Here is a 26356-nt window from a genome sequence, read left to right as displayed (position 1 = left end):
AGCTCTCAGGGGCAATATAATACATTGCTCAGTTAAATTGGAACAACTCATCACATTTTGGCTTTGCTGTTATTATATATTAAATTAATATATTTTTAATTCTTCGTTTCAACTCAAAATTTTGCATCATCCAGAGAGAGAAAGAGAGAAAATGGGCCATGTGGTTTCAAAATAGATTGAAATGTAGGTGAACCTCAACTAAAGGCTCTGTCTTGACATGTGACAAAAATGTTGAATTTGGAACTTCTTTCAGGGAATATTGCAGAGATGTCACCAAGTGGACAAATGTCCTGCTGAGCAGTGAACTTCACCTTATCTCTGGTAAAACAAAGGCCCCAGATTATAGTATGGCAGATTGATATTAAATATTCATCATGTGTCAAAGCAAGCTAATTTAAATTAGGCAAATTGGACCACAGCATTATATATAGCAATATATAGCTTTCACTTTGTCTGCACTGTAGGCTTAGTTGACTCATGTCAAAGAGGTGATGTGTCACAATAAAGAATTCAGTTATTGCATCATCAGAATAATCTGCAAGTGGATATTATTGTCATTTGTGAAGCTCTCTATCAAGTAGTGTTGTGCACTGGCATATCTACCTGCTGAGTGTGGACAGACTTCTGTCAATAGTTCTTCTGTCCTCACATTGCTCAAAAGCTATTCAACCTATTCAATGACATTTCCTCCTACCCTTAGATATGACACCACTAGGCAAAAACATAGTTTGAATAGTTGCCTAACAGTGATAAAATGGCCTTTTATGTAGGCTACATGTGTGTTTAAGCTGTACAGATGTAAAGTATTATTGTGTTCTTATCAACGGCATTGACTTTCACATGGACGTGCAATTGTCAGGAAAAGGTTTTGAACATACTTTGCGCATCTGCAGATTTTATATTAGCAGAGTATGCTGCTGACGCTTCAATATTGAAAATAAGATTAAGGTTAACACTGTATAGTGGTTTTCCTTTTCAGTGTTAATATTTTAATTTACTGGAGGAGTTTCATTTAATTAGTTACACTGCTTCATTTTGAGTAATATCAATTTCTTCCATTTGGAGGTATTGAGTAAATCTGAATTACTTGTCCATCTGTTTTCTTCCAATGAAGATGAGGGAATCAATTAAACAAAAAAAGATCTTGCTAATTATCGGCAGTGATTTTGCTATTTTGACACAGGTTTTTGCATTTAAATGATGATTCCACATTTCACTGACTTGCTAGAGGTGCTCCACAAGTTAAGGCCAGGACTTCTCTGGCAGTCTGAAAAATTGGCAAAAATTTATTCCAGAGGGACACTGAAATATATGCAAATTTGTTAAGAAAAACAAACATGGATTTTTTTTGTGCACATTTTGCAGCAAGGGATGTCTAATTAGTATATCACATGAAATATCTATGGAAATGCTTTTTAGTATTAACTATTTAAACACTGCTTTTTGCCATTAGCATTATGGTTTTTGACACTGTTACAAGCAGGTCCCACCCATTTTCTACATGTTTCAATCCATTTTTCAATTTCCATGATGCACTACTACTATTACTATGACTCCTACTAACATACTTTGTATACATTCCCATTACCTCTGTCCACTCCCATACATTGTTGGAGTGAATACATTTTCATTCACAATTAGCTACCTTCATAAATCTACCAAAAGTGATTTTCATAATATCAGAAACCACAAACCGCACAAGGAGACTCATCCAACCTCTGTCACAGCCACTGATACAGGAAAAATCACATATATAACAATATAAGTTATTAAGATCAGTGATGGAGGGATAACTATTGAGTAGTAAGGTATGGTTAATGAAGGAAACTATCTCTGATGCAGAACCCATCACCTGAAACTGACTGCTGATCATTGCCAGGTATGAAAAGGGGTGCAGCACAGTCATGAATGATGGTTTAGAGTTGCTCTTAATCTGATGGAAGAAACCATGTTAGAGCTTTAACAAAATTCCAAGGCTCCTTCAGTTGATTTCCCCCTTCACACAGCTCCATGTTAAGCATAGCGTCTATCCTGTGCAGGGCCTGAGTGCCTTGAAGTGGTTCAGTGAAGGCTAAGTATTTCCCCTTTAACAAGCCGTATTGAAGAATTCTGAAGAACACTCTACTTAATAGATACCATTAGTGTGACATGCCTGGGTTTGTGTAGATGGAAGTAAAATGATAATTGCAGGAAAAGACAAGTGGAGTCAATAAGTATAATCAGTTTTAAAGTGTACTTATTAGTAGTGCAGGACCAAACAGGCTTCTTATCACTCCGTGACAGAAACTGTCAAATAAGGAAAGGAGTCAAATTAAGACGTTAATGGCTTTTGGTGTAGTGACATGCTCTGTTTATTTATTTTATCATTACTTCAACATGTAGTTTTCAACCTTTTGAGGGGCTTGCAGAGTTATATTAATAATTTATGTTGAGGGCACTCAAGCAACAATGGCTCTGGACAAGAGGCACATAGCCCTGGCTATAAACATATTTTTTTCCCCACCTCTTAAATTATTTTCTGTAAGACTTTGTTTAGGGAGTTCTGCATTGTGGTATACCATATGCAGGAGCCACAACTGTGCAATATTTATAGTAAAAAACAAATGCAAAAGTGGTTATGAAATATGATTTGACATTCCTGAATCCTAATTAATAATTGGTTCAGGTGATTGCAATATATGATCAGCTTACATGCATGTTCAAGTAGACCTTGGTCACATCATGGCATCCCCATATTTTGTTTGTATTTAAACATGATTGCTTGCCATTACACTTACTCATATGATTTACTTATATGATAATGATCCATTGGGAAAAATCAGATAATGTTTTCTGTGCTTTTTTGAGCTGTCTAAGGTGTGCAGTGCATATTTCAGCCTGTCTCCAACACTTAACAAACTCTGATTATACTGAGACCCTCATACCCTCATACTCAAAGGGTAATTAAGCTCTTAATTTGAGCCAAAACTGAAATAGGAATTTCCAGAGCATGTTTTCCCCCTCCTATCTCTTCATGTGTTTCTGTCATGCTCTACCCTTGGTTGTAAAAAAAAAAAACCTCCAATTCATAAAAGATTAAAAAAGAGATTCATTGTAACCTGCTTTTCCAAATTGACAGCAATAACATTATTTATTGCATGAATTTCTTCCCCTTAATTCAGTACAACCAAACTGTTTGTTTCTTCTCAGAGAATTTGAAATCCCTTAAAAGAGAGTAGTGTTGTTAATAGTTCTCTTCAGTAAAATAACTGTTATATGATGTCATGAATGTCATTAACATTCATTTAAGTGTGCTGAAAATATTATTTTTGAAGTTTTCAAAAATACTACTAGAATTTAGATTATTGCATTTCAGAGTCATTTCTAATTTCGGAGGTGATGAGGACACTACATGTTGTCTTCAAACTGTGTTGGAATAGCTTACATTATTGTTCTATGGGAGTCATTGTCTATATAAGCCAGAGAAACAGAGTCACCTAGTGTTTCATACTGAGAGTTTGTATTTTGAGTGACAAATTCCATTTTGCAGAATGGAACTTTTGTAGAAATACTGCTGCTACATGAAGTTAAATCATGTTGAGTTGAACACAAATTGAATTATGTTTGAGAGTGGTAACCATTTTACTAATATTATTAAATCTTCTATTTTTTCAGTTAGAAGATAACATGGCATAGTAAAATGTTATTTTTGGATGGTTAGCTAATGCTTATTGGAGAAAGCAGGGAGACTTAGTTTGCAGAGTTGATATCACAAAGGTGCATGATCTATAACAAACAGCAATTTTTGGATCAATTTTGCCTCAAGAAAATGTTATTTTTATTGGAAACTAATATAATACATTCATTATGTATTATTATCATGTCATTATTTATATTTAATGAATGACTGACACTTTATGTTACACATTCTAAAATGTGTTGTTTCACCTGGAATTAAAACTAAAACAAAAGGTATGGAGAACAATCCATCTCCTGGTAATTTTGACACAGTGTTAAAAGGTATTAATCTAATTAAACATGTTACATGATAATTGGATTCCTTCCCGTGCAGAGATACAGACCTGTTGCTTAGAGACTAGCTTACAGTGTTCAAGCAAAAATGAGGGATTATATCTCTGTCTACATTTTTTGTCTGGAAATATGCACAGAATTTGTGAATACTTGAAGAAAGTAATGGGTAAGGGGTAACATTTCTTTCATTTGTCAGCAACATAATCACAAAGAACCGCCCCTGCCTCACGCATCTACCAAGGTGTTAAAGAAGAGTTGAAAAACTGGTTTGAAGAATTTCAGCAACTCTTCAAGATGTAATGCAAAAAATGTTACTTTTATTGATTAAATATATTTTTGAAGAGCTTTAAATAATAAAAATACATCAATGTATTTTGGCTGTGTCCAACACTGGGTAGGTTTCCCAAGACAGCCTGTGCTATACTCAGGATATACATATTCCAAGGCTACTGTCTGAAAGGCTGTGTTGAAAACAACACTGAAGATGGCAACCGCTTTAAAGTAATAAATATTATGCAAGTGTATGGTTAATCTACCCTTTTATCATTTTGCCATTCCAGTAGTTTTAGAACTGCTCCTCACTGTAAGAGTGACGTCTGTAAGTCTGGGCTTCTCTTCCCTTCTGTTATCTCCAGCTTTCTGTGCGGAAGTCTGCCGCAGTGGAGGGACCTGTGTGTCACCTGACACCTGCCTCTGCCCCTCAGGTTTTACTGGACGCCACTGCGAGAAAGGTAAGACACTTCAGCACTCCTGCAAAGCAGGCTGGGTACTCATCAAGCAGTTCTTATATTCTGGTTTAGCTGAGTCTGACGTTTGAACCATTTTGAAATGCAAGTACCTTTTACACAAAGTACCTTTCTGCTGTCTGATGACCTTTATAATTCCTCCACCTAATCTGTCAGACAGTGCAATGCGTTCCTTCCTTTTCTAAGGTCAGATTGTTTTATATAAGGAGCTATTCTATTTACAAAACAACAAGGAAGCAAAATCGGGTCATTTGGGTGCCATAGGCACATGCTGTCATTTAATGCTTTCTACACAGTATGTAGCTGTCCAAATGGTTTAATTCAGTTGGAGGATAAAGCATGATCTTTTCTCAATCTTTCCCTCTTTTAAGAGTACAAGCGAACTTTAAAGTCATTTTCTTGCAGTGCTAATTCAGTTCTCCAGGCATTCAGGTCTGAGACTGGCTGGGCGGTCTCATCTGGTTGTCATGGTTTCACAATGAGTGGCAGGTTTGGGGCGTCTACTCTGCTGCCACTGCCCTTATGGTCAAAGAGACAGGTACCCAGAGCAGATGTTCCAGCAATAACTGTAAGGTTGGCATTTTACTCTGGGTAAGTGTGCCTACAAGGTGTGTGTAAGCCAGCTTTGGTCCTTACGAAATGTGTCAATATGAAGGTGCATTTTGAGGAGTTCAGAAAATACTTTGCCATTTGTACCCCCTTAAACTATGCATTAGTGTAAAAGGTTTATGGTAATTCAGAGTCTTTTCATATTCATTGATTTTCTTCCTTGTAAAGATCTATGTAATCAAATTTAAAACACACTGTGAGGTTAATATGTTGACTTATAAGCAAGGAGACATGATAGCACATCACAACAGACTCACATAGGCTCATGTATCTGTATGATACATATGCCCAAAAGAAGCCACAGGAACATCTGTACTAAATACAATGGTTTTTATTCTTGCCCTTAATTTGTTGAATGATTATTTAAAACTACTTTATAATTCATCTCTGAAATGTCCTTGCCTGTATGGCTATACACTTTACAGCCTTTAAAATTGTCTCACATTAGTGTGTTGCATCTGTAGTTGCTTTAGGGCAAGACTTTACAGACATATCTGATTTCAGCATCATACAGGACCCCTCTAAGCTTTCCATATCAGTTCTCAATATTACGTTGTGAAAGGTATTAATTATCAGCACTTCATAATTTATTTGAAATTATCAAGGCCACTTTTGGATTGAGCTTGAAAAGCAGATGTTTTGTAATTAAGATTGCAGTGCACCATACTGTTTCAATGTGCAGTTTTTATTATTAATGGTGTTACTGTATTAGATATTTTTATTTATTTACTCTTGTCATGTTGATATATAAAGAGAACATGACTCAATGCAGTAATGCCCATACCATATTGAAAGTACCGATACCATACCAGATGCAATCATTTGCAGTTATTTGTAACATTAACACCTCTTTGTTCCATTATGTGGCTCTTGGATTGGTTACTATACACAGCTAATGGTTTGCTTTACACATGTACAGACTTATTGTAATTGCCTGATTTGTGTCAAGAGACTGACCTGAACCATTTACCATATTTAATTTATTTTAGTCTGTCTGTTCTGTGTTGACAGTGCTGTGCTGTGAACAGTCAAATCAGCTGACGCACAGAGACGAACCCACTTCTCATGGTTGCTGTACAGAGAGTGTGCATATTATTTTTAAGTCAATCTAAAATTGCACCAAGTGCGTGAAAGTTTGACTGATGAATTGTAATTGCCTGTTTCCATCCCTGGTTTTAGGCCTTCAAGACAAGACTTTTCAATTAATTATCTTTTGTATAGTTTTCTGCTTAAAGGATAATCCCAGTGATGTAGTCATGAGTGGGAAAAGGTTGTATACTCATGGGTGTGGACTCGATGAAATATTTATTCATCTCTTATTTCAAATGATGTTAAACCACATTTGTGGTGTGTGGATTTTTTTTCCTTTTATATTACAATTATTAAAATGTAAACTAAAAGACACTGTCCAACTGAGGTGAATAATTTGATCATTACCTAAAATAAAAGGAATCTGCGCAACACTTTGACGAGACTTCAAATACTTTTTATTGCATCATTTATTTGACCAGTTACAAGCTGCTTCTTTGTATGCGCTATTTCTAATGTCCTGTGCATTCCATTGTTACTCTGAATGAATGTGTCCAAAATGACATGAGTTACAAATGATTTCCTCATAATATTGTTGACATGTATAAGGTTTTGTACTTCTGAGCTTTGTTTTAGAGAGAGTTACTGGAAAAAGCCATAGAGTGTAAGTGTATATGTTAGTGTTGACCTTTCAAAGAGGAGAGCTGTCATTCATTCTGCTGTTCTCGACTGCTATGAAGAAAAGTACAGATAATGGTGTTGACTACCACTGCACTGCACATTAAATACAAAGAAGGAAAGTGAATTAAGATCATTTTCAGTTAAAGAAAACCCAAAGATAGAAAGTTGTGCCTGATGGCATTAAATGAGCATTGTTTTCAGGATACGTACATTACTATATGTGAAAGGAAACACAGAGGCTTGAATGGAAATGATCTTGAACCCTTTCAAATCAGGTGTTTGTAAAGCACGATGTTGCACATCAGATAGTAATTAGTTTCCTCCCTATGGACCTGTGACTCTAGCCTGGAGTGTCCTGAAGATTTGTTGCTTTTTTTTTTTTTTGCTTGGTTGCACACCCTGTACAAAATAAAGAGCAGTATGCACATGTCCATCTGTCTCTCCTTAAGCGGGCTAGCAAAACAGATTTGCATTGTATTTTATCCCTCATGTCTAACAGGGAAGGACCCCTCTGTTGGACTTGCCATGTTTGTTTGCATAAGAATATAGTAGATTAAAAGCCTCTAAATGGCTTTCTTTTGTGTCACAAAGTCAGTTCTCACAGAGGCTGAGATGTGAGTTTTTGTTGCCCTATTTCTACTGTTGTTTAGGATCTTTTTTATTTTTCCCTTCCTTTCACTCTGACTCATCTTGTAAAAAAAAAAAAACACTTTAGCTGAATTTAGCTGTAAGGAATCAGAAATCGCCAGAGCAATTCCCATTACTCCAACTGTGTGAAGCTCCAGAGGTACAGAGACAGACCCAAAGAGCTGGCCCTGTCTATAGAGAATGAACTTTCCTGCCTTCATCATTTATTCTCTATATCCCATTGTGTGACTGTCTCTTGGAAAGTGTCTTGTTTTATTTTGGTCCATTACATTCAGATGGTTTTAAATAGAAGCATTGATTCAGGAGATAAGGCACTAAACAAAACCATGGGGCTGGACCCATCATGCAAATGATAAATTAATTATAATTGTTTAATTGTTACAGCTGACATAGTGACCATTCAGAACTAAATTTGACCAAAAGAAAAGTAAAAAAAAAACATTTTTTTGGTGTTGTAGTCATAAAACATGTTAGCAGCCAGTTATTAAATGCAAAGTTTAAAAACTCATGCATCCATAATAAGACCATATATAAGGCTCCTGAATTGGTCAGATAATAAAAGCTTTTATTCCAAGTGCAAGCTGAACCCTGTTGCATGGGTTAGAAACTTCACCCTTGTCACCCTGGGACCTGTGTGGACACCTCTGAGTTACACAGATAATACAGATAAACTAAAATGTAAAAAAACTTAAATGTAAACATAACAGTTCATGTACATAAAAAAGGAAAAACAAAGACTGTAGATTAATTTCATCAATGAAAAAAAAAACAAAGGAGCCACTTTTATCAGTAGAAATGGAGGAACCTTTTCACTGTAGGTCCTGCCACAAAGACATAAATAGTTGTGTATTGTAGCCTGACTCACATTGTAACATGATAATCCTGAGAAATGTGTATGACAGTCTAGGAGTTGGTGTGGTCTGTATAAAGGGTTTAATATCAAGTCCAAACTGAGTCCCATTGATGACAGTGTATTCAAATAATATATCCAAACATCTTCCCTTCAGTAGGTCATCTGAGTCTTCCCCTCTCCTCTGCATTTTATGTGTTTAATACCTATACATCTTAACATAAAGACCTTACAATTTGCTCTCATGAAGTAGACCACAGAGCTCTCTGTTTTGCAAGCACAAGCCAGACCACATGGATACTTGAAAAAGTATGGTAAAGGTACATTTATGGTGGATGCTTCAACAGTTCAGAGCCTCTTCCTAAAATGCATCTGGATGGGAGGCAAGTCTGATTTCACAAGCATATATTTCAAATTCCGGACAAGGAGAATTTTAAAAGATATTGTTGAGGACATTTGCTATCCCCACAGAGGCACCAGTTATTTGGTGAGAACTAACATTCCTCAATGAATATGAAAATTATTAAAATTATGTCTTTTAAGCTTGTTAGAGCCCAGTTTTTCACTACAAAATACAGACAAGGTGACAATGTAATAAAAGCAAGTTCATTAACACAACAAAAACACTGTCTTTACTGACAGCTTCCAACATCATGTTGGGTGCATCACTTATTGTCGAGGGACTTGCTTCAAGAGCCAGATGTGGGTTCAGAACGGAATGTGTTGGAAAGAGCTTGGCCATCCAGAGCTGGATGTGACTTCAGGATGAGGGGTGCATCTGTGGTCGAGGAGTCTTCCCTTTCCAGAGCTAGTGGAGTTAAAAAAAAATTGATGTAACCGTTTCAGGTGGAAAGCCCCCCCTCCTCCTCAGAGTAAGGAGCACTCTAGCAGAACTGAGCAGAGGTGCAAGGCCATCAGAGAGGAGCTAAGAGGGAACAAGGATGTTGTTCTGGTCACACTTGTGTAGTACCACTTCAAAGGTTCTACTCCACATGGGCATATGGTTTGGTCACTGGTAGAAAACTTGCGGCTCCAATTTCCATGCAATCTGTTTGGAGAATGGGAGTCCATGTAGTCACTGTATGACAAAGACCTCCAATGAGAATCTCCAATAACCTCTGGGTGACCCCTGTTGGAGCTCTCCTTTGAAGTACCAGATGCCTCAGAGGTGTTAGTACCACACATGCATGACTGCATCAGGATGTTTGTGCTTAACTTAATTTGAGAGCAGTGCAACAAAGTTTATTTAATTTTTGTTTCATAGCCTTATAAGGGTGAGGAATCATGTTGACCACATTCCTTTACTTACCAGATTGCCAGGGTCGTGTACCATACCATACCATTTTGAAGATGCTGAGAGTAAGCATTGTAATAAACTTGGTTTTAGTTGAAAATATATGTCCATATCCCCTACAGTGCTTTTACACAGTCAATTATGTTGGTGTAGAAATGGAGTGATTTCTTTACAGGTTATGCAACAGATTTTATACATTCTTAAACTTTATTTTGAGTAAATACACTTCAAACCAGGTGACCATAATCCTGTCAATATAAAGCTAATGGAAGCATTCAGGCTCACCCAAGAACGTTACAACTTTTACAGTACTAAACTATGACAAGAGCTGTTCTATAATACAGTGAATGATCTATAGGAAGACCATGCTGGTTATTGGTTTTTCATGCTTAAATGAGCAATGAATTTGACTTGCCATCAACCATTGCCCAACCACAGCCAGATGCAGGTCAAGCATTCAACTCACATCAGTTAGTATCAGGTTTAGCAGACAGGAAAAGCAAGCAAATACTGAGAAATCTGTTAAAAGTCAGAATTTAAAGGTAAAGCAGTGAACATGCCACAAAGAATTAGACTCGACAGCACTAGTCTGAATACCTGTCTTTATTCTTTGAATCAGAGATGCAGTGAGACCCTGGATTATAGGCTGTTACAAAATCAGTATGAATGTTTTGCTGATATGTTGCTGTAAAGGCCAGATATAAAGTACTATTGTAGAATATAGGGTGTTTTTAAAAAGTTCAAAGATTCATAACATCCATCCATCCAACACCCAAAAAAGGTTACTAACACTGGACTTTTAGTGTTTCTTAGCAGATGCTTTACAAATATACAATATCAGCAGAAAGACACTTTACTGTAGTTTTGTTTTTGAACATCTCTATCCATTCCAACCAAGTATCAAAAACTGTTCAGTAGCTATTTCAATGAGCATAGATCACACATAGAACTTAATGTTTGTTTAATGCACGGCCTGTCACCATTTTATCATCCATGTGATAATTGTATTAAAGAATTATTTCCAGCATTCATTGCCAGATTGCAATAAACTTCACATCGACCTGCTCTAAACAAATCATTTGCAAATACAGTAATCTCTGTGTTGTCTACAGCACATCAGTGTAATATATCAAGATATCATCAGTGCATGAACACACCATAAACAGTTAATCTGATGGCAAATGAAATAAATTCAGTTTATTTCAATAGCATTTCAGTGAGGCAGTATGAGAGTTTACTTGTGCATCAGGACTGTTTATGAGTGAGTTGTCATTGGTCATAGCAAACCACCACAGTGCTGTTGTGGTCTTTTTGAAGCAAAAATCTTGTCTGCTAAGTTTTCAACCAGCACAGCAATAACATATGAAAATTAAAGCAGAAGTGATATAAAGATAGAATGTCAAGTAGAAGCACTGTTATTGCAATGAGTTTTACAATACTTCATTGCCAAGCCATCAAAGTGAAAAATGTAAAATGTCCTTGAAGAATAGTAATACTGATGGGACCGTTCAAATCACTGTGGAGAGTCCAGTTTGAACTCCGGTGCTGTAGAAGAGGGATTCCAATCACCAGGCCTTGTTACCATAAAGGATTCCTTTATTTAGGTTTGCTGATCAAAGCTTGAGGTAGTGACATTGGTAGTATTGAGACTCGAGGTATTGAGATTTGTGGTTTCTATAAACAAACAAAGTAAACAGAATACAACAAACTTAATAAACCCAAATACAAATCAACTTAAGCATACATATGAATCGGTACACCTTAAATACACATCCATGCTGATATCTTTAATGAACTCAGAATAACATGACCCTATATTGTAGAGATAACCTCTACTTAGGTGCATGCTATCTGGTTACTGGTTCACGTAAGAGGCGCATGAGCCTTAGTGCGCATGCGCCAGTGTAAAGGAGAAATGGCATAAACTTTGGGCATCTTACTATTATATACAGAGTACACGTATGCTTAATAATCTTAATATACGGCTCGCTAACAGAAAAGCGATCTATTATCTTTACATCGCGATATTTATGCCGTCTTACAATGATCGCTGCAAACCGTAAACATGCTAGCATACATGCTGCGATCTCTCACTGCTTACTTATAGACAACACAGAGAACCACTTACGGTTTACATCGACGCACAAATCCCAATGTAACTAGTCTAATTGTTCCTACACTGCGTTATTTAAACTCTTTAACTAAACTCTTAATGAAGTCGCGGCTCCCCGTGCTGTTCGCGAACTTGTTTTTCTCAATTCTTACGCAAGACTCTTGAGGCACGCCATCTGCTGGCCAGTGATTGGCTTCTCAGCTCCCGCAGTCTTAAAGGAACAGTCTGTCTTTTTAACAGTCCTGATCAAATCATAACTGAGAGATTTTGAACTCTCTCTGCTCATTGCAGGCAGCATGCAGCAACTGTAAAGGGGGAATTTCAAATTCTGTACAAAAGAATGGTCACCTTATATTTTGAGTTGAGAATCCTACAGATGAGGCTGATTGTATGATGTGAAAGCATGTGTTTAGCTACATATCTTACAAATAAGCATTAGGGGAGTGTTAAATGTAGAAAATGTACTGTAGCAGACCGTTAAACACAGTTAAACCCACCATCAAAATACCCAAGAAAGCGGTTTGTGTTGGAAAAGGGCACAGATTCGGTTAATGCTCTCTGAAAAAACGGTTTGTAAGGATTCAGTGATGTAGGATTCAACCTGTTTAAATTTTCAGAAAGGTTTATATTATCTTATCAATGGCAACCTGTGTGTTTATAAAGTAGTGGATTATATAGTACTTACATTTCCCTCAAAATATAAAAAACCAATCATGTTAGGGGACAGGAGAAGAACCTTGTAATGTCTAGATTGTAATGACATGTGCAAATAAAAAGTTGCCTCACCACAGCTGCTCAAGTAGTTGAAATGAACACACCAAGTGCCAGATCAAAGATATGGCTAAGGCAGAGCAGTTTTGATTTATTTGAATGACCCTTTTGTGAATGTCACATATCTGTGCTGAAATATGTATCACACTGATTTATAACACAGCTGCAGTACTGCTTTAACATTCGATTGCTTTACAATTGGAAATGTCACAAGCCTGTTTTAACGGAGTAAGAGGTTATGAAGAAAATGGATGTGTATGTAGTGACAGAACATTGTGTCAGTAAGAAACTGAAAGTCATAGACATCTTGCCTGCAATGCTTTTGTCTGAAATGAATACCAGGATAACTGCTTTGATGACCCATACTACAGTCTTCCTTTTGATATTTTTTATTGTTTTTCAAGGCTAGCAAACTGTGTGTACTGTCACAGTATTATATTCATATAGTTGGTTCAGACCATATTGCTCTTTAAAAGAATATACATTAATTTCTTTTCCTGCAATAGTGAGTAGACTATTCTTGATGTGAAAAAATATGGAGGGAAAATCTACACCACATCATTGTTCATTCTGTAAAATGTATATTTCAGTATGTTCACCACTACTAAGGAAGAGCTGCTTTTTGCAGTTTTGTTAGCGTTTTTCATGTCTGAAACCTCCAGAGGTTTGGCACTGCTGTTGACTTTGAAGATTGGAACTTTGAAAGCATCGCTGTGTCTCGCATTACCTGGCTTGTCAAGCCCCCTGCTGCTGCTGACAAGCGTCTTCCTCTCCATTCTGCACTTCTCTATTAAGTCCCCACAAGGTGAATGCAAGAGCACATCCTGCATCATGCACAGTCATCTCCCTGAGCGAATGTTGCATTGCCCTCTGTCTGTCCCCAAGGACCCTATGGAAAATTTGACTTGAGCAGAAGCCAGGCACCTTTAATTGTTAGTCACTCTCCTCTTGAGGAAAGAGTGAAGCTGAGATTCATCAAAAAGCAAACAGTCCTTTGTGAAAGTGGCAGTTTAGGCAAAATAGAAGTATCTACTTTGCAAATATATGTTTAAACTTGTGGAAGAGTAGTAGTCCACCCTATCTCTGTGAGAGTGGGAGTAGGTTTTCAAAGGTTAATTGAAAGGTTACAGGTTTGATTCTTGGGTAGGGCACTACTGTTGTACCTGTGAACAAAGAATTTATCCTCAATAAATAGGCACCTGTAAAATATCTAATTTGTATATTTAAAAGGAAACAGTTTGTCATATATAGGAGTGTGTGACATTCTGATGTGTTGACTTAATCCTTAATGCAGCAGTATGATTCGTGGAGCTCCAAGCCCACATCAGAAACAGCACTAAAGACTTAAACTCCAAAGCATCACATCAGGAAAAGGTGGACATTTAATCAATGCATTTAGCCTAAAGTAAAGGAAGGCTCTGTTGAAGTGAACTATAATCTAGAAGAGGGATCTGGTTATGAAGGAGTATCACAAAAATGGTACCCTGGAAGCAAAGTATTTATCTTGGTTGCTGACATATTTAGCTCAAAGTAACTGTTAAGTTGGAATCCCTAAGTCATTTTGAAGAGAACCACTTTACCTTACTATCAGGTTCTTATGTGAAGCAGCTCTGATTTCATGCTCTTCATGAAAAGACTATATATACTATAATTAAACTAAGAGACTGTTTTTGAGTAGGAAATGAAACTACAGTCTTACAGGTTACAGACTATCTCTGTGGGTAGATGATATGCAGTGTAAGTAAATATAAATATTGGCCTTCTATATGATTCATTGAATTATTAGCAGCTACAACAGGAGAACTTATGTGTGTAACAAGCAAAACAATGGGTGGAAGCCATTTTAATCATCATCTTTTTTTTCCCCAGAAACATCATATATAAGGAGATGCACTAGAATCTAGGAAACTAGGAAAGATCAGGCATTGCTGATCAGAAATTCCCAGAAATGTGCACAGGCCTTGTATTTTTTGTATTTTGGATGAGAGAAGGTCCAGAGAGTAATTTGCTTTGTGTGTTTTTTCCTCCCTGTGAGGTAGACATTGATGAGTGTGCAGAAGGCCTTATCCAGTGTCACAACCATTCGCACTGTGTCAACCTACCTGGCTGGTACCACTGTGAATGTAGGAGCGGTTTCCATGACAATGGGTCCTACTCAATCGACGGGGGGTCCTGCATTGGTAAGCAATTTAGAGTAACTCTTTTTTTATTTTATACCGTGTACTATGAAGGCCTTTCAAACCCTATCACAATGAATACTTATTTCCTTTAGTAAGGCCCTGCAGAGAAGTTCAGTGCATTGAGTCCCTTAAAGAATCTGTATTTTTGTGTTGGGGGAGAGGTCAGGGAGAGAAAATCTCTCATCCTTCCCCAGTCCTGACATTTCAAAGGCAGTAACCTCATTGACATTATGTTCTTAATCATAGTCATTAAATTAATAATGGAGTGTATGCTGAGGTGCTTTAACATAATAAGCTGTTTGCATGTTGTTTTATTGTGTTTTGAATTCCCTTGAATTTTTTTGCAATGACATACCTTTCTTTTATTAATATTGCCTCAAAGGTCTTCAGTAAAGTAGAGGCAGGTACCCGCTAGTTGACAAAATGCTGGCTAACTGGTGAACCTGCATCACAAGTGAAAGAATCTGAGCAAATCAATTGCTCAGTCCAAGAATGTTGTCTGTTGTCTTTATTGTTGGTAAAATGCGAAGCAAAGTGTGCATTGTTCTTCATTAGTATGTGATGCTTGGAGTGAATCATCTATGTGCCTATTCAGTTACAACTGATAGAAACACTTTAAACGTTATCATAATGTATACAAACGTATACAAATCCTGTTAAACCGAGTATATTATCATGGTTTAAATAACATCAAAACACTGATTATTGGGCTAAATATTTGTGTTTGATAACAAGAATTGCTAATCATGGAAAATTACAACAAGTATGCAGTAAATATAAGTTAATAGAAAAAGGAACTTGTGAAAACAAAACAATTTGTGTCAACATTGTTCACAAAGAAGAATGTTCCAATAAAATTAGAAACCTGAATTCCTCTTTTGCATGGGAGGCAGCAGAAAAATGTTTTTATTGAAAAATTTCTTTTTGAAAAGTTAATACTTACATTTGACTTCTGAGTGTCTCAGACATTAAAGGTTTCTAGTGCAGACTGAGCCCTATGGCCTGGGTTGTGTGTGTCTTTTATGACCAGGTGCCCATATTTGACAGAACAAACTGGCTGCATTCCCCTGGAAAAAGGGATGGGTATGTGAGCAAGGGTCCCCATTGTTGACACAGTGGGACATGGATGGCTGTTTATGAGTAGCTCAGTGTCAGGAGGATATGCCCTACCTCCAAAGGCCTCCTGTTGCAGTGTGAGATATGTCGTATGGAAAGTAGTTGCAGTAGGTATGCATGTATGAGAGGTTTTCACACACCGCATCCTGAACTACTGTGTGGGTTCTGTGGTTGCTGTAATGGTGATGAGCTTAAGTATATAATTGGCAACTACAAAAGTTTGGTGAAAAAGGGAAATTCCAAAAAAAAAAAAAACATTAAGAAACTAATATTAAACTTTTATTTGGAAAACTGTCTACACAATGGTAGAATTGCTCATTTTTACCAAGCATATTTCAAACTTTGTCTATAAACACTATAGTTTTTGTACAGTAGCCAAAAATTTAAAACGTGTGGTTGCTCAATGAACAAGCTAAACGTGTGTGTGTGTGTTCAAATTTTGTGTAGGATTCTTTGTTTGACACTACTTCTGTGTTCCTGCAGCAGCAAAGTCCATGCTGAAAAGAAAATGTATATGTATATATATAGACACAGAGAGAGAGAGACAGAGATAGATATATAGGCAACATCATTGTTCAGCCCGACTGCAAAGTAGCCTAAATACGGATTCCACAGATTGTTTTCACTTGCCCATCGTGACAATGATGACAAAGACAAAGGATGACTCACATGACATCTCATTAAAATTCCATTGCTTAATGTTGACATGATGTAAATTCTGACAGACTTCTGAAACATTCACTCCATTTGTCACACCAGAAGAGCAGATGTTGTACATGTCTAAGGAAACAAAGGAAACTGATTGAACATTGTAATATTTGTGTGTGCAATCAATATGTAATTATAGCGTTCTCTTCTTTTGTTTGCAACGACCATAAAAGGTAATATGACAGCAATGTGGTAGCTTGCTCAATATAACTGTTAGGTAATGTTACCATATTTTGTAGGCCTGTCCTGAAGACAAGTAAGCAGTTTAAGTATCAATCAAACAGCTACAGTGTAAACTAAGAAAAGCTTTTGTATTACTTGCTTGTCTTTTATTTGACTTGCCAGTTGACTTTGGAGAAACATATATATATATATATATAAAATAATTAGATTGTCCCTCCTATCTTACTCTTCTCAAGCCTTACTGATAAATTTGGCAAGCAAGTCAGCTGTATTTACCTAACACCAAGCTTGAGTACAAGCTCAAAATTACCACCTAGTCAACTAATTTAAAACAAAACTTGGCAGATCACCTAAAGTGTGCAACACTGTTTTTTTCTTAACTTTTGAAATGCACAACCAGAGAGCCCAATCAGGAAGGAAGATTGATGGTCAGTGGACTCACTTGTCAGGGATTTTTCATTTAGCCCTTATGATGCAAATCCTTTTATTTAAGATTTGTCAGATATGGTAGGGGGAAAGACCCAATTAGTTGTCATTAGTACACTTTGAATTAACCAAGATACAACTACCTTCATTATGCATAAGTCAGAATTTTAAAAATGCAGGGCAACACTGCTGAATTTCAGCAAGGATTTTCTTTGTTTTTATTCAGATATTGAAGCACTGACACCGCTGTCTTTAATGTGAAAGGGAACAAAGCTCCTTTTGCAATTCAGATATATATCCTTTTCATATGCTGTCATTTAATGTAGTCATTCATGTGAAAGAAGTCTAAAAGACATGAATAGACTGTACATCATCATATGGTAGATCATCATATGGTATGATTTATAATAAATTAGAAAATTCGAAAATATTTTTGACAAGCCCAGTATTTTATTAGATCCTCAGAAGGTTTTGCCAACATTATACTGAAATCAATGTTTCATTAAGAAAGTGATTAGTGGATATTTTGCATGTGACACAGATTGTAGTTTATAAGATGACAATATGAAATGTTAGCAAGCCATGTAAAAAAGCTGGCAGTACAGATGTTATTGCCTCCAAATGTACATTTGAAGGGATTTATTGCAGGTAAAATCCATCTGTATTAGTGGTGGTATGCCTGAAGTATGAGTGTTGTGGCACCATGCTCTTTATTTCTATAAATTGGACATTAAAAATCCATGGCACTTATGTGGAAGTGTCCAGTTTACTGGTCAAATTCTTAATTTAGCTGTCTCAATCAAGGGCCTCTAATCATCAAGTAAATGTCTGGCTATCAGCTTATGAATAGTGAGCATTCTGGTGAAAAATAGTTGCTATGAATCACTCAGGTGGGGGCTACACTTTGGTAGTGGATGAGATGAGTTAGGCCTGCTTCACTTAAAAACACTGAGTTCTACTGTGTGGCAGACATACAGATGGTCCCTTCTTTTATGACACACTGTATCCCTGCCAACTCAATCCTAAACCAGGCTTTCAAGGATTAAGTCCTATTTTATGTCAAATATTAGTTAAGATGGGAAAACATATTTACACATTGAAATATATGAAGTCTAATATGCAAGGATTGGGAGTGACAGGACACAGACCAAAACTTAAATTGCAGTTTTTAGGCAGGTGTTTGTTTAAGCTCTGGGGTGAACATGGCAGGGGGCTCGAACATGCACACACAAACACAGAGAGAGAGGAGGTAAAATAAATGTCATCTTCAATTCCCCTCACTGAATGAAAATGAGAAACTAAAATAAGACAACACAACAAACAAATTTACCCCCACACCCACACGTTTTCAGACTGTTTTTTATTTCATTTCTCTGACTCACAGACATTCTCACTCCTCAGCCCCTCTCTTTGTAAATCAAGAATTTGTGCCTTAAAACAAGTAATAGTGGCTTTATATATGTTGTGAACCTGCATCATTTTCTGTGCAACAGGTACTTCTGGCAGTCCATAGCTATTATTATGACTATTGTTATTAACGCACAGTTTGAAAAGAGTTGGTTCCAGTGATTCCCGCAGTAGGAGACCTATGTTTGTATAACCATCATCAGTCCTATGGCAAGTGGTGATGAGTAGTGATGGCTCATGAGTTCAAAAGAGAAGCAGAAATCTCACCTTTAGACTTCTTATGACACACATGCACTTATAATTTGACCATGTGGAGAGATTAAATCTTTGTTTCCTTGTCCCTGACCAGAGTATGTCGATGATGTAAAGATCAATCAATCTGTGCAGAGCCTCCACAATTTAAATACTCAGGAAAGTGTGCATAATAAACATTTGAATTGTTTTGGGGGGGGGGGGTGAAAATCATGCTCTCTTCATTCTGCATGAATGTATATTTACCCATATCCTGTCAATTTTTCTTATTAGCTTTAATGATGACATTCTTGTCTCAGACCCTGAAAATATGGACCGGAAGTTTTCAGGTGCTGAGCAAAAATGTGAGGCAAGTATATGCAAGTGGAGCAAGTGGTCTCTGATGTTTTATTAGAAAGCTTTGTGTGGATCTGGTGGGTTTGAATGGACACTTGAATGGATCCATATGCTTTAGAGGTGGGAATGATGGTAACCAGATTGTGCAAGAGGATCAAACACTGCAGTGGTTGCTGTCTCATTTTAATATACATGACCTTTTCATATGGTGTGCCAAGAGATATGAAAATGAAATACAGTTGAAACTGAAATACATAATCGCCTCATGCCTAGTAATTACCAACACCTCTCTTGAATAAATTGTTGGAGCTTGCATGGTGTTTGTGTCTGTGCGTACGCATATGAGAAAGAGAGGGAGGGGCTGGCCCCGGGGTGAAACAGCGCTTTGTTGAATGTGGCACAAACACTTATTAATCAGTGGTGAATCATGAAGGTATGTCTCTTTCCCTGACAGGTATTCCATTTAGTTTATGCAATTTACTCATGTCGCTCTTTCTCATAAATTGTCAAAAGCATTTTTTCTATCAGTGTGAGTTTATGCAGAAGCCAATTAAAATTTATATTTAGTCTGTTGCTTAAGGTCTAACTCAAAGCAGGAGAGGAGCTCTGCTGTCTCGCACTGTGTAAGGCCCTACCTTTTGTGCCTTGGAGATAGTGTGGATTTCCAATGGGAGCTGCAATTAAAAGTTAAGGGAAAAAACATACCAAATTATTTTTAAACTATTTAACAATTTCTGCAGCTTTAAGTTTGTTACACCCTGGCTTTCATTAATATTCATTGTGAAAGCATGCATCTATACATCAGGAGATAGTCCTGCTCTGGGATGATATTATTCTCATAATTTTATTTATAATCTATCATTATCATTACAGAAATGCAGCCTTAGTTCTGTGTGTAAAGATGTCATTTTTGCCAGGTGTATTGTATTTACAGTCATTGTTTGTTGTTCATAGTATATGAGCTGTGTTCTTAAACTGTAGCTGTCATTTTTTGCCCTGTGGAGATACAGGTTGAACCAATGCTGTATTAGGGGGTTTTAAAGTACATTTGATAAGAACCAGAAAACTAGGTCCATAACAGATGTTTTAGAGAGTAAAGCAGAGCTGTACCTCTCAAAACCAATAAAGCAGGTGCAGGGGACTCATATTGGGGACATTCAGAAGAACGTGGAGCACACTGCAAATGTCTGCAGCTTGACAGTGAATTTAGGATTGAGGTTATGGGAAGAAACACTGCGGAGGGTAAAGGTGCTTTCTGTGACATTTTAGTGACCAGCTTCTGTGATTGTTTTAGACATTGACGAATGTGCCACCCATACCCACACATGCTGGAACGACTCTGCGTGTGTGAACCTGAAGGGCAGCTTTGACTGCTTGTGTTCCTCTGGCCCTGCCTGCAGTGGGGATTGCCCCCATGAGGGCAGCCTCAAGCACAACGGGCAGGTGTGGACCCTCCAGCAGGACCACTGCTCTGTCTGCTCCTGCAAGGTGGGTGGCTTACACACACACACGCACGCACACACACATACATAAGTCACATCCCTAGTTTGAATCTCCAAAGACTATAGATGCTGCAAATTCTTCATCTCTGTAGTAAAGAGGACTTGATCATCATTTGGGTTGATAGTTTTTTAATGGAAAGTTTTTTTAGCTTGTAGAATTTTGTTGCCATACATTTGTATTGTCATCCAGAAACCAGTGACATTTGCAATAGTATATTTCATCCTGCAGGTGTTTGTAAGTCAGGGCCCAAGACCAAGTATCCCTTTTAGCAAGGACTCTTCAGTGTGCTTCTACTGAATGAGTATCTTATCAGTGTCAACCAATGAATTTATGATGAGAGCTTTTGTCCCTGGAGACAAGTTTATGTGATGTGATCAGCATTATAGTTTGGAATCAGGATGCCCACTACTGTTCTTAACTACCCTGATTTTTGAAACTGGGATACAGCAAAGAGAATTTCAAACACACTCACTTCAGGTTGGATTCCTCTGTCACACTTTGTTTGCCCTGACCCAGACCACAGTTCAGTGTAGATCTGCTAGAACAAAATCATATTACAGCCATTGTAGACATCCAAGACCTTCATCAGACACATACTCTGTGAAGTGTCTCTACTGTGTATTGTTTATGATCTTCATATAGAAACCTAATGATTTAATCACCCATCTGGTGAACCACCTCATGCCAGATACCATGCCAGATAACATACCATGACATCATTTTTTAGAAACATTCTCTTAATATTTTCAGAAGACAATTATGACTGGAGATGTCCAATGTCTGTTTCTGTAGAGCAATTTTAAGTTAAGTTAAGTTTAAGTAAACAAGAATTTGGAACCTTCCAGCTTTATGTTGATTATATACATGTACAGTAAAAACTAATGTGAGGTAGTTTTTACCTTAACAGTAGTGACACTGGTCTTCACCATATAGCTAGCTACTATACACGGTAGTTTTATGTTGCTTGCCTATGAAAATGCAGGCAACATAAAGTAGCTCAGTAAAAACAAAACAAACGCTGAATCATTTGTGGATTGTCATATAGGATTTCCTCTTGAGGGCAGAGCACAAGGTTTGAGCCCCCACCTTGGTGCAGTCACAGGTTTAAGCAGTAGTGGCTACAGAACCCTGAACACTTTACTCTGTGTGAGCAGGATGGGAGGATATTCTGCAGGCGAACAGCGTGTGACTGCCAGAACCCTAATGTGGACCTGTCCTGCTGCCCAGAGTGTGATACCAGACAGAGCAGCCAGTGCTTACACCAGAGTGGACACATGTTTTACCGCAGTGGAGACACCTGGACCTACGGCTGCCAGCAGTGCCGATGTTTGGTGTGTACCCAGCACACGCACACATACAGTGATCTGTAATGTGCTCAGGGACACGTTCACATATTTGGGAAGGATAAGAATTATCAAGGTGTTGTTTTTGATATGTGTGCTTTGAACCTGACAGAGAGTTCATTTGGAGCCATACCTGCCTCCTTAAATTCATGGCACACAATTTGAGATTGTCAAGTACTTAAATGAAATGCTCCTTCAAGCGGAACAAAAAGAATTTGTTAAGTATCGGAAAGAAAAGCAAAGCCATTATACACAGGTTTAAAATGCTCTGAAGTCTTCCTGTGCAGCTTCTTACTGTGAGCCATGTCAGGGTTACCCCTTCCAATTACTTTTGCACATCTTTAATATAAATTATGAAGATCATAACATCCATATCCATGGTTACTCAACCAGCAATTAATTTTGTGCTTGTAAAGCATCTGGATAGCTACAAAAGCTTATACTAGATTATTTTCTTTATTATTTTTAAATGGAAAACTCTGGACACAAAGTCTAGATGTATTCACAAATGTCTGTGGGTCACACTGGAGAAGCCTTTCCACTGAGCAAACAATGCTGGCAATGGACTCATACTGCAGACATCATTTTGCCAAGGCATTACAGCATATATTTCTCTTACCACTACGGGATGATTGATGCCACCTTGATGACTTCATGCTATTTGCATGATGGTGAGTAACATGCTGTCAGTCTTTGGCAGGGGAAGTATTCTTTGATTTCCTAGCATATGCCATATCATAAATAGGAGCTTTTTATATACCTGTGGAATGGCCCTTTGTACAAGCTTTGTGGTTTTCTGGTTTTATCTGAATCCTATTGCACTGACAGCTTTGCAGTTAATTCTGGAATAGTCACACTGTGATGTGAAGTTGATGCACAGAAGCCAAAATACCATTTTTAATAAGTACTGCCTCCTGATGACAGCATGATTAATGTCTTCTGTGAAAATGCTGCTTACACCCAGACTATTTTTAGATACACCGTATTCCCCACACTGCCTGTAGTTTCAGAGGGGATCTCTCTGTATTGATCCTGGTGAAGGGATCTCATCACGCACTCTTCTTTGGGGTTAGGAGGGTGAAGTGGACTGCTGGCCCCTGGCATGCCCCGTCCTGCCCTGCGAGTATAGCTCAGTGACGGAGGGAGAGTGCTGCCCTCGCTGCGTCACCGATGCCTGCCTTGCCGACAACATTGCTTATGACATCAGAAAAACCTGTCTGGACACTACTGGCATCACGCGCCTCAGTGGCTCCATATGGACCGTGCCCGGATCTCCTTGCACCACATGCAAGTGCAAGGTATGAGGATCACTCATTGTCTCGCCCTATACTGGTGTTAGTGACACTATATTGTAAACAGTTATATAGGCTAGCATTCTCTGTCAGCCTGCCCCCTACCATGGAAGTGACCTGAACAAATTTTAAAGGGTTTTAATGATTATAATCACAGACTAGTTGCCACTTAAAATTGATGATTTTTTTTTTTTTTTCAAAAAATAATGGTGGGATACTTTTATTTTTGGTTTCCTGGTAGTTTTATTTTGGGTCAACAGGTAGTTGGGCTGACTCTAACTTAGTCTCAAGGTGTTTCTGTATTGTAATTTCATGAAAATGGAGATTGACTGAAGTCTGAGTGTAGGTGAATTCCCACGCACTTGCTGTCCATTTTAACAAGACCCATCATCTTTCAGAATGTGCTGTTTATCCCCCCTTTATGCCAGGAAATGCATGGGTGAATTTGATTGAGTACTCTTTAACACAACTCATGGAGCATTGTAAATAAATTGAGATAACACTTTACGGGATTGGCCATGTAAAAATGGTTTAAAATTAAGCAAAGAATGTGGTTGGAACATTTACAAGAAAAATGACTTCTCTATTTTATACTTTATTGGGATTTCTCTTCTACAGAATGGGAGCATCTGCTGCTCTGTGGAGTTCGAATGTCTCCAGAACAACTAGACACAGCTTTTGAGGAATACCTCACCAGTGTGAACTGGGGTGATCATCTGGTTTTAAAGTTTCAGCTCTTTTTTAGTTTGTTTCACACGCCAGACTGTTGCTGAAGGTGCCTGGAATTTCACTACATTGGGAACTTTGTTCCATGGCTCTAACTCCCTAGAGATACTGGAATATGTGTCTGTTACTTGAGGAACCCATTACCCAAACCGACACATCAACAGTATATGCCTCATGTTCCTAACTTTTATTATTTGGGAAGCTAATCTGAGAGGATGCAGCGACATTTTACTGAAAATAAGAAACACTTCTGAAAAGCAGCCCCCCACTGATAACCAAACATCATGTATTTCCATCCTGTAAATGTAACTGCTTTCCTCTCCCATCTTCTCCTACATATGTTAATGTTGGTTGAAAAAGTGGTCCCCAGTGTAGGACACAAGATTTTTTCCTTGGGTTTTTCACATTGATAAGGTTGTCATCATGGTTTCTTATTGGCTTTATGCTTCGGCAGATATTTCATTTATGAATGAAAGCAGTGTTTTCAGACTAAACTGAATTCTCCTAAAATACAAGCAAGACAGCTATTTCAGTGAAGGATATGTGGATGTCGAGGGAAATGTGTACACAATTGACCAGTTCTTGATGCAGGCAGTGTTTAAGGATAAGACAAGGTCCTATGATTTTCAAAGAGCATTAACATATTCCTGACTTATAACAGCGTGACAGCGGGATGAGAGAGAAAATATAATTAAGGACAAGTCACACAGATGGAAACTTAATATGCCAACAGTTCAGGAAGGGTCACTCTTGTTTGCTTATTGCCGAGCTTATTAAAAGGAGGAGACTTTGGCCTCTGCCTTGTAAATGCACTCCAGTGCATGGTTTTTGCAGGCTTTCTTTAGCTTTATCCCCAAGTTGTCCCATGGTTCCATATACCCTGTGCTAAAAACTAGAGCATACTTGGAGCAAAGGCCGTATCTTATTTAAATATACAGTTGGCTCTACAGACATGAACAGCAACTTTTGCCAACGTGAAAAGCCATTCTCACACTGTGTAAACAACAAACTGATCCTTTTCTTAATACCAGATTGATGGAATGTGTTTGAATGTTTGTGTTGCAAGTCACCCAAAAATGTTTTATCTGTTGTATCAGCACTGACATTTAAGTGATAAATTCAATGAGATGTCCTTGAACTATTTCATACTATATGTCACACTATATGACAGCTGTGTTCTTTAACAATGTTCATGTAAGAAGTGCACAGGTGAAGAGTAGAATCATCACCAATAGTCTGTAAGAGATCGGGGCATAAAAGATGTTTGCATTTCTACAATAGGCAAGCATTTATGGAAGCACTCCCTAAAGTCAAAAGGGTCAAAAAGGCTTTTAGATTTCAAAAAGGGATACCCAAAACATTTCATTCTCAAGATATCTGTGCGAATGTTTCTGTAACATACTGAAATTATATTTTCCAGTTGATGTGCTTCTGAATTTTGTGGAATATTTTTGTTTCTGTAAATACAGTGGAAAGCTTAGGGCAACATGAAAAAAAATAAAACTGTTGAAGATAATCTTATTGTAAAACATTCATAGGTCCTAAGCCACAGACATCAATTGTGGGGAAACAATTTATATTATTTTTAATTACGACAGATGCTTTTGATTTTCCTTTTTGTACTATTACCTTAACCCTTTTTGTATTTGTCAGTGTATGTAAGATCTTCATTTCCATTATCAAACAGCAGGGAAATATTGCAGTATAAAATGATGAAATGCTACTAAGAAATACAATGCAAATAGAGTGTTTCAGTTTTTAATTTTGTATCAAAGTGTAGAAGTGATTATTTTCAGAATTATATGGTGTATTACATTGAACTGCTTACACTGTGTAAATTTTAATAATGTGTAATGTGTAAACATTTAAATGATTGACAATGTTGTTCTTTACACCATGTGTACTATATTATAATGTACAGGACAAACTTTGTTTTCCTCCAATTTAATAATTTACTTCATCAAAGCAAATTTTTGTAATGTGTTTTTAGAAAAGTGCTTGCTTTTTGTTTTAAAGGTTATCAATGAAACATTCTAATTTGTATTGTTACAGCTTCAAAATAATACACCACCATAATTGTACTTAAAGGGTTAAGTGTCAGTTGACTTGAAGACTGTGCTGTGAGTTCTCTG

General features: G+C 37.4%; 1 protein-coding gene across 1 annotated transcript in view; it reads left to right on the top strand.

The window, feature by feature from the left end:
- Positions 1 to 25854, top strand: part of LOC118781819 (protein kinase C-binding protein NELL1-like) — a 172543-nt gene extending 146689 nt beyond the window's left edge. The window contains exons 15-20 of the mRNA XM_036534911.1: positions 4647 to 4742; positions 14792 to 14932; positions 20655 to 20848; positions 22018 to 22194; positions 23280 to 23504; positions 24117 to 25854. Of these exons, the coding sequence (XP_036390804.1) occupies positions 4647 to 4742; positions 14792 to 14932; positions 20655 to 20848; positions 22018 to 22194; positions 23280 to 23504; positions 24117 to 24167 (884 nt within the window). The 3' untranslated portion in view covers positions 24168 to 25854. The remainder of the gene's footprint in view (positions 1 to 4646; positions 4743 to 14791; positions 14933 to 20654; positions 20849 to 22017; positions 22195 to 23279; positions 23505 to 24116) is intronic.
- The last annotated feature ends 502 nt before the right edge of the window (positions 25855 to 26356 follow it).

This window comes from Megalops cyprinoides, chromosome 8 (assembly GCF_013368585.1).
Source record: "Megalops cyprinoides isolate fMegCyp1 chromosome 8, fMegCyp1.pri, whole genome shotgun sequence".
NCBI lineage: Eukaryota > Metazoa > Chordata > Actinopteri > Elopiformes > Megalopidae > Megalops > Megalops cyprinoides.
This window is presented reverse-complemented; position numbering and strand designations above follow the sequence as displayed.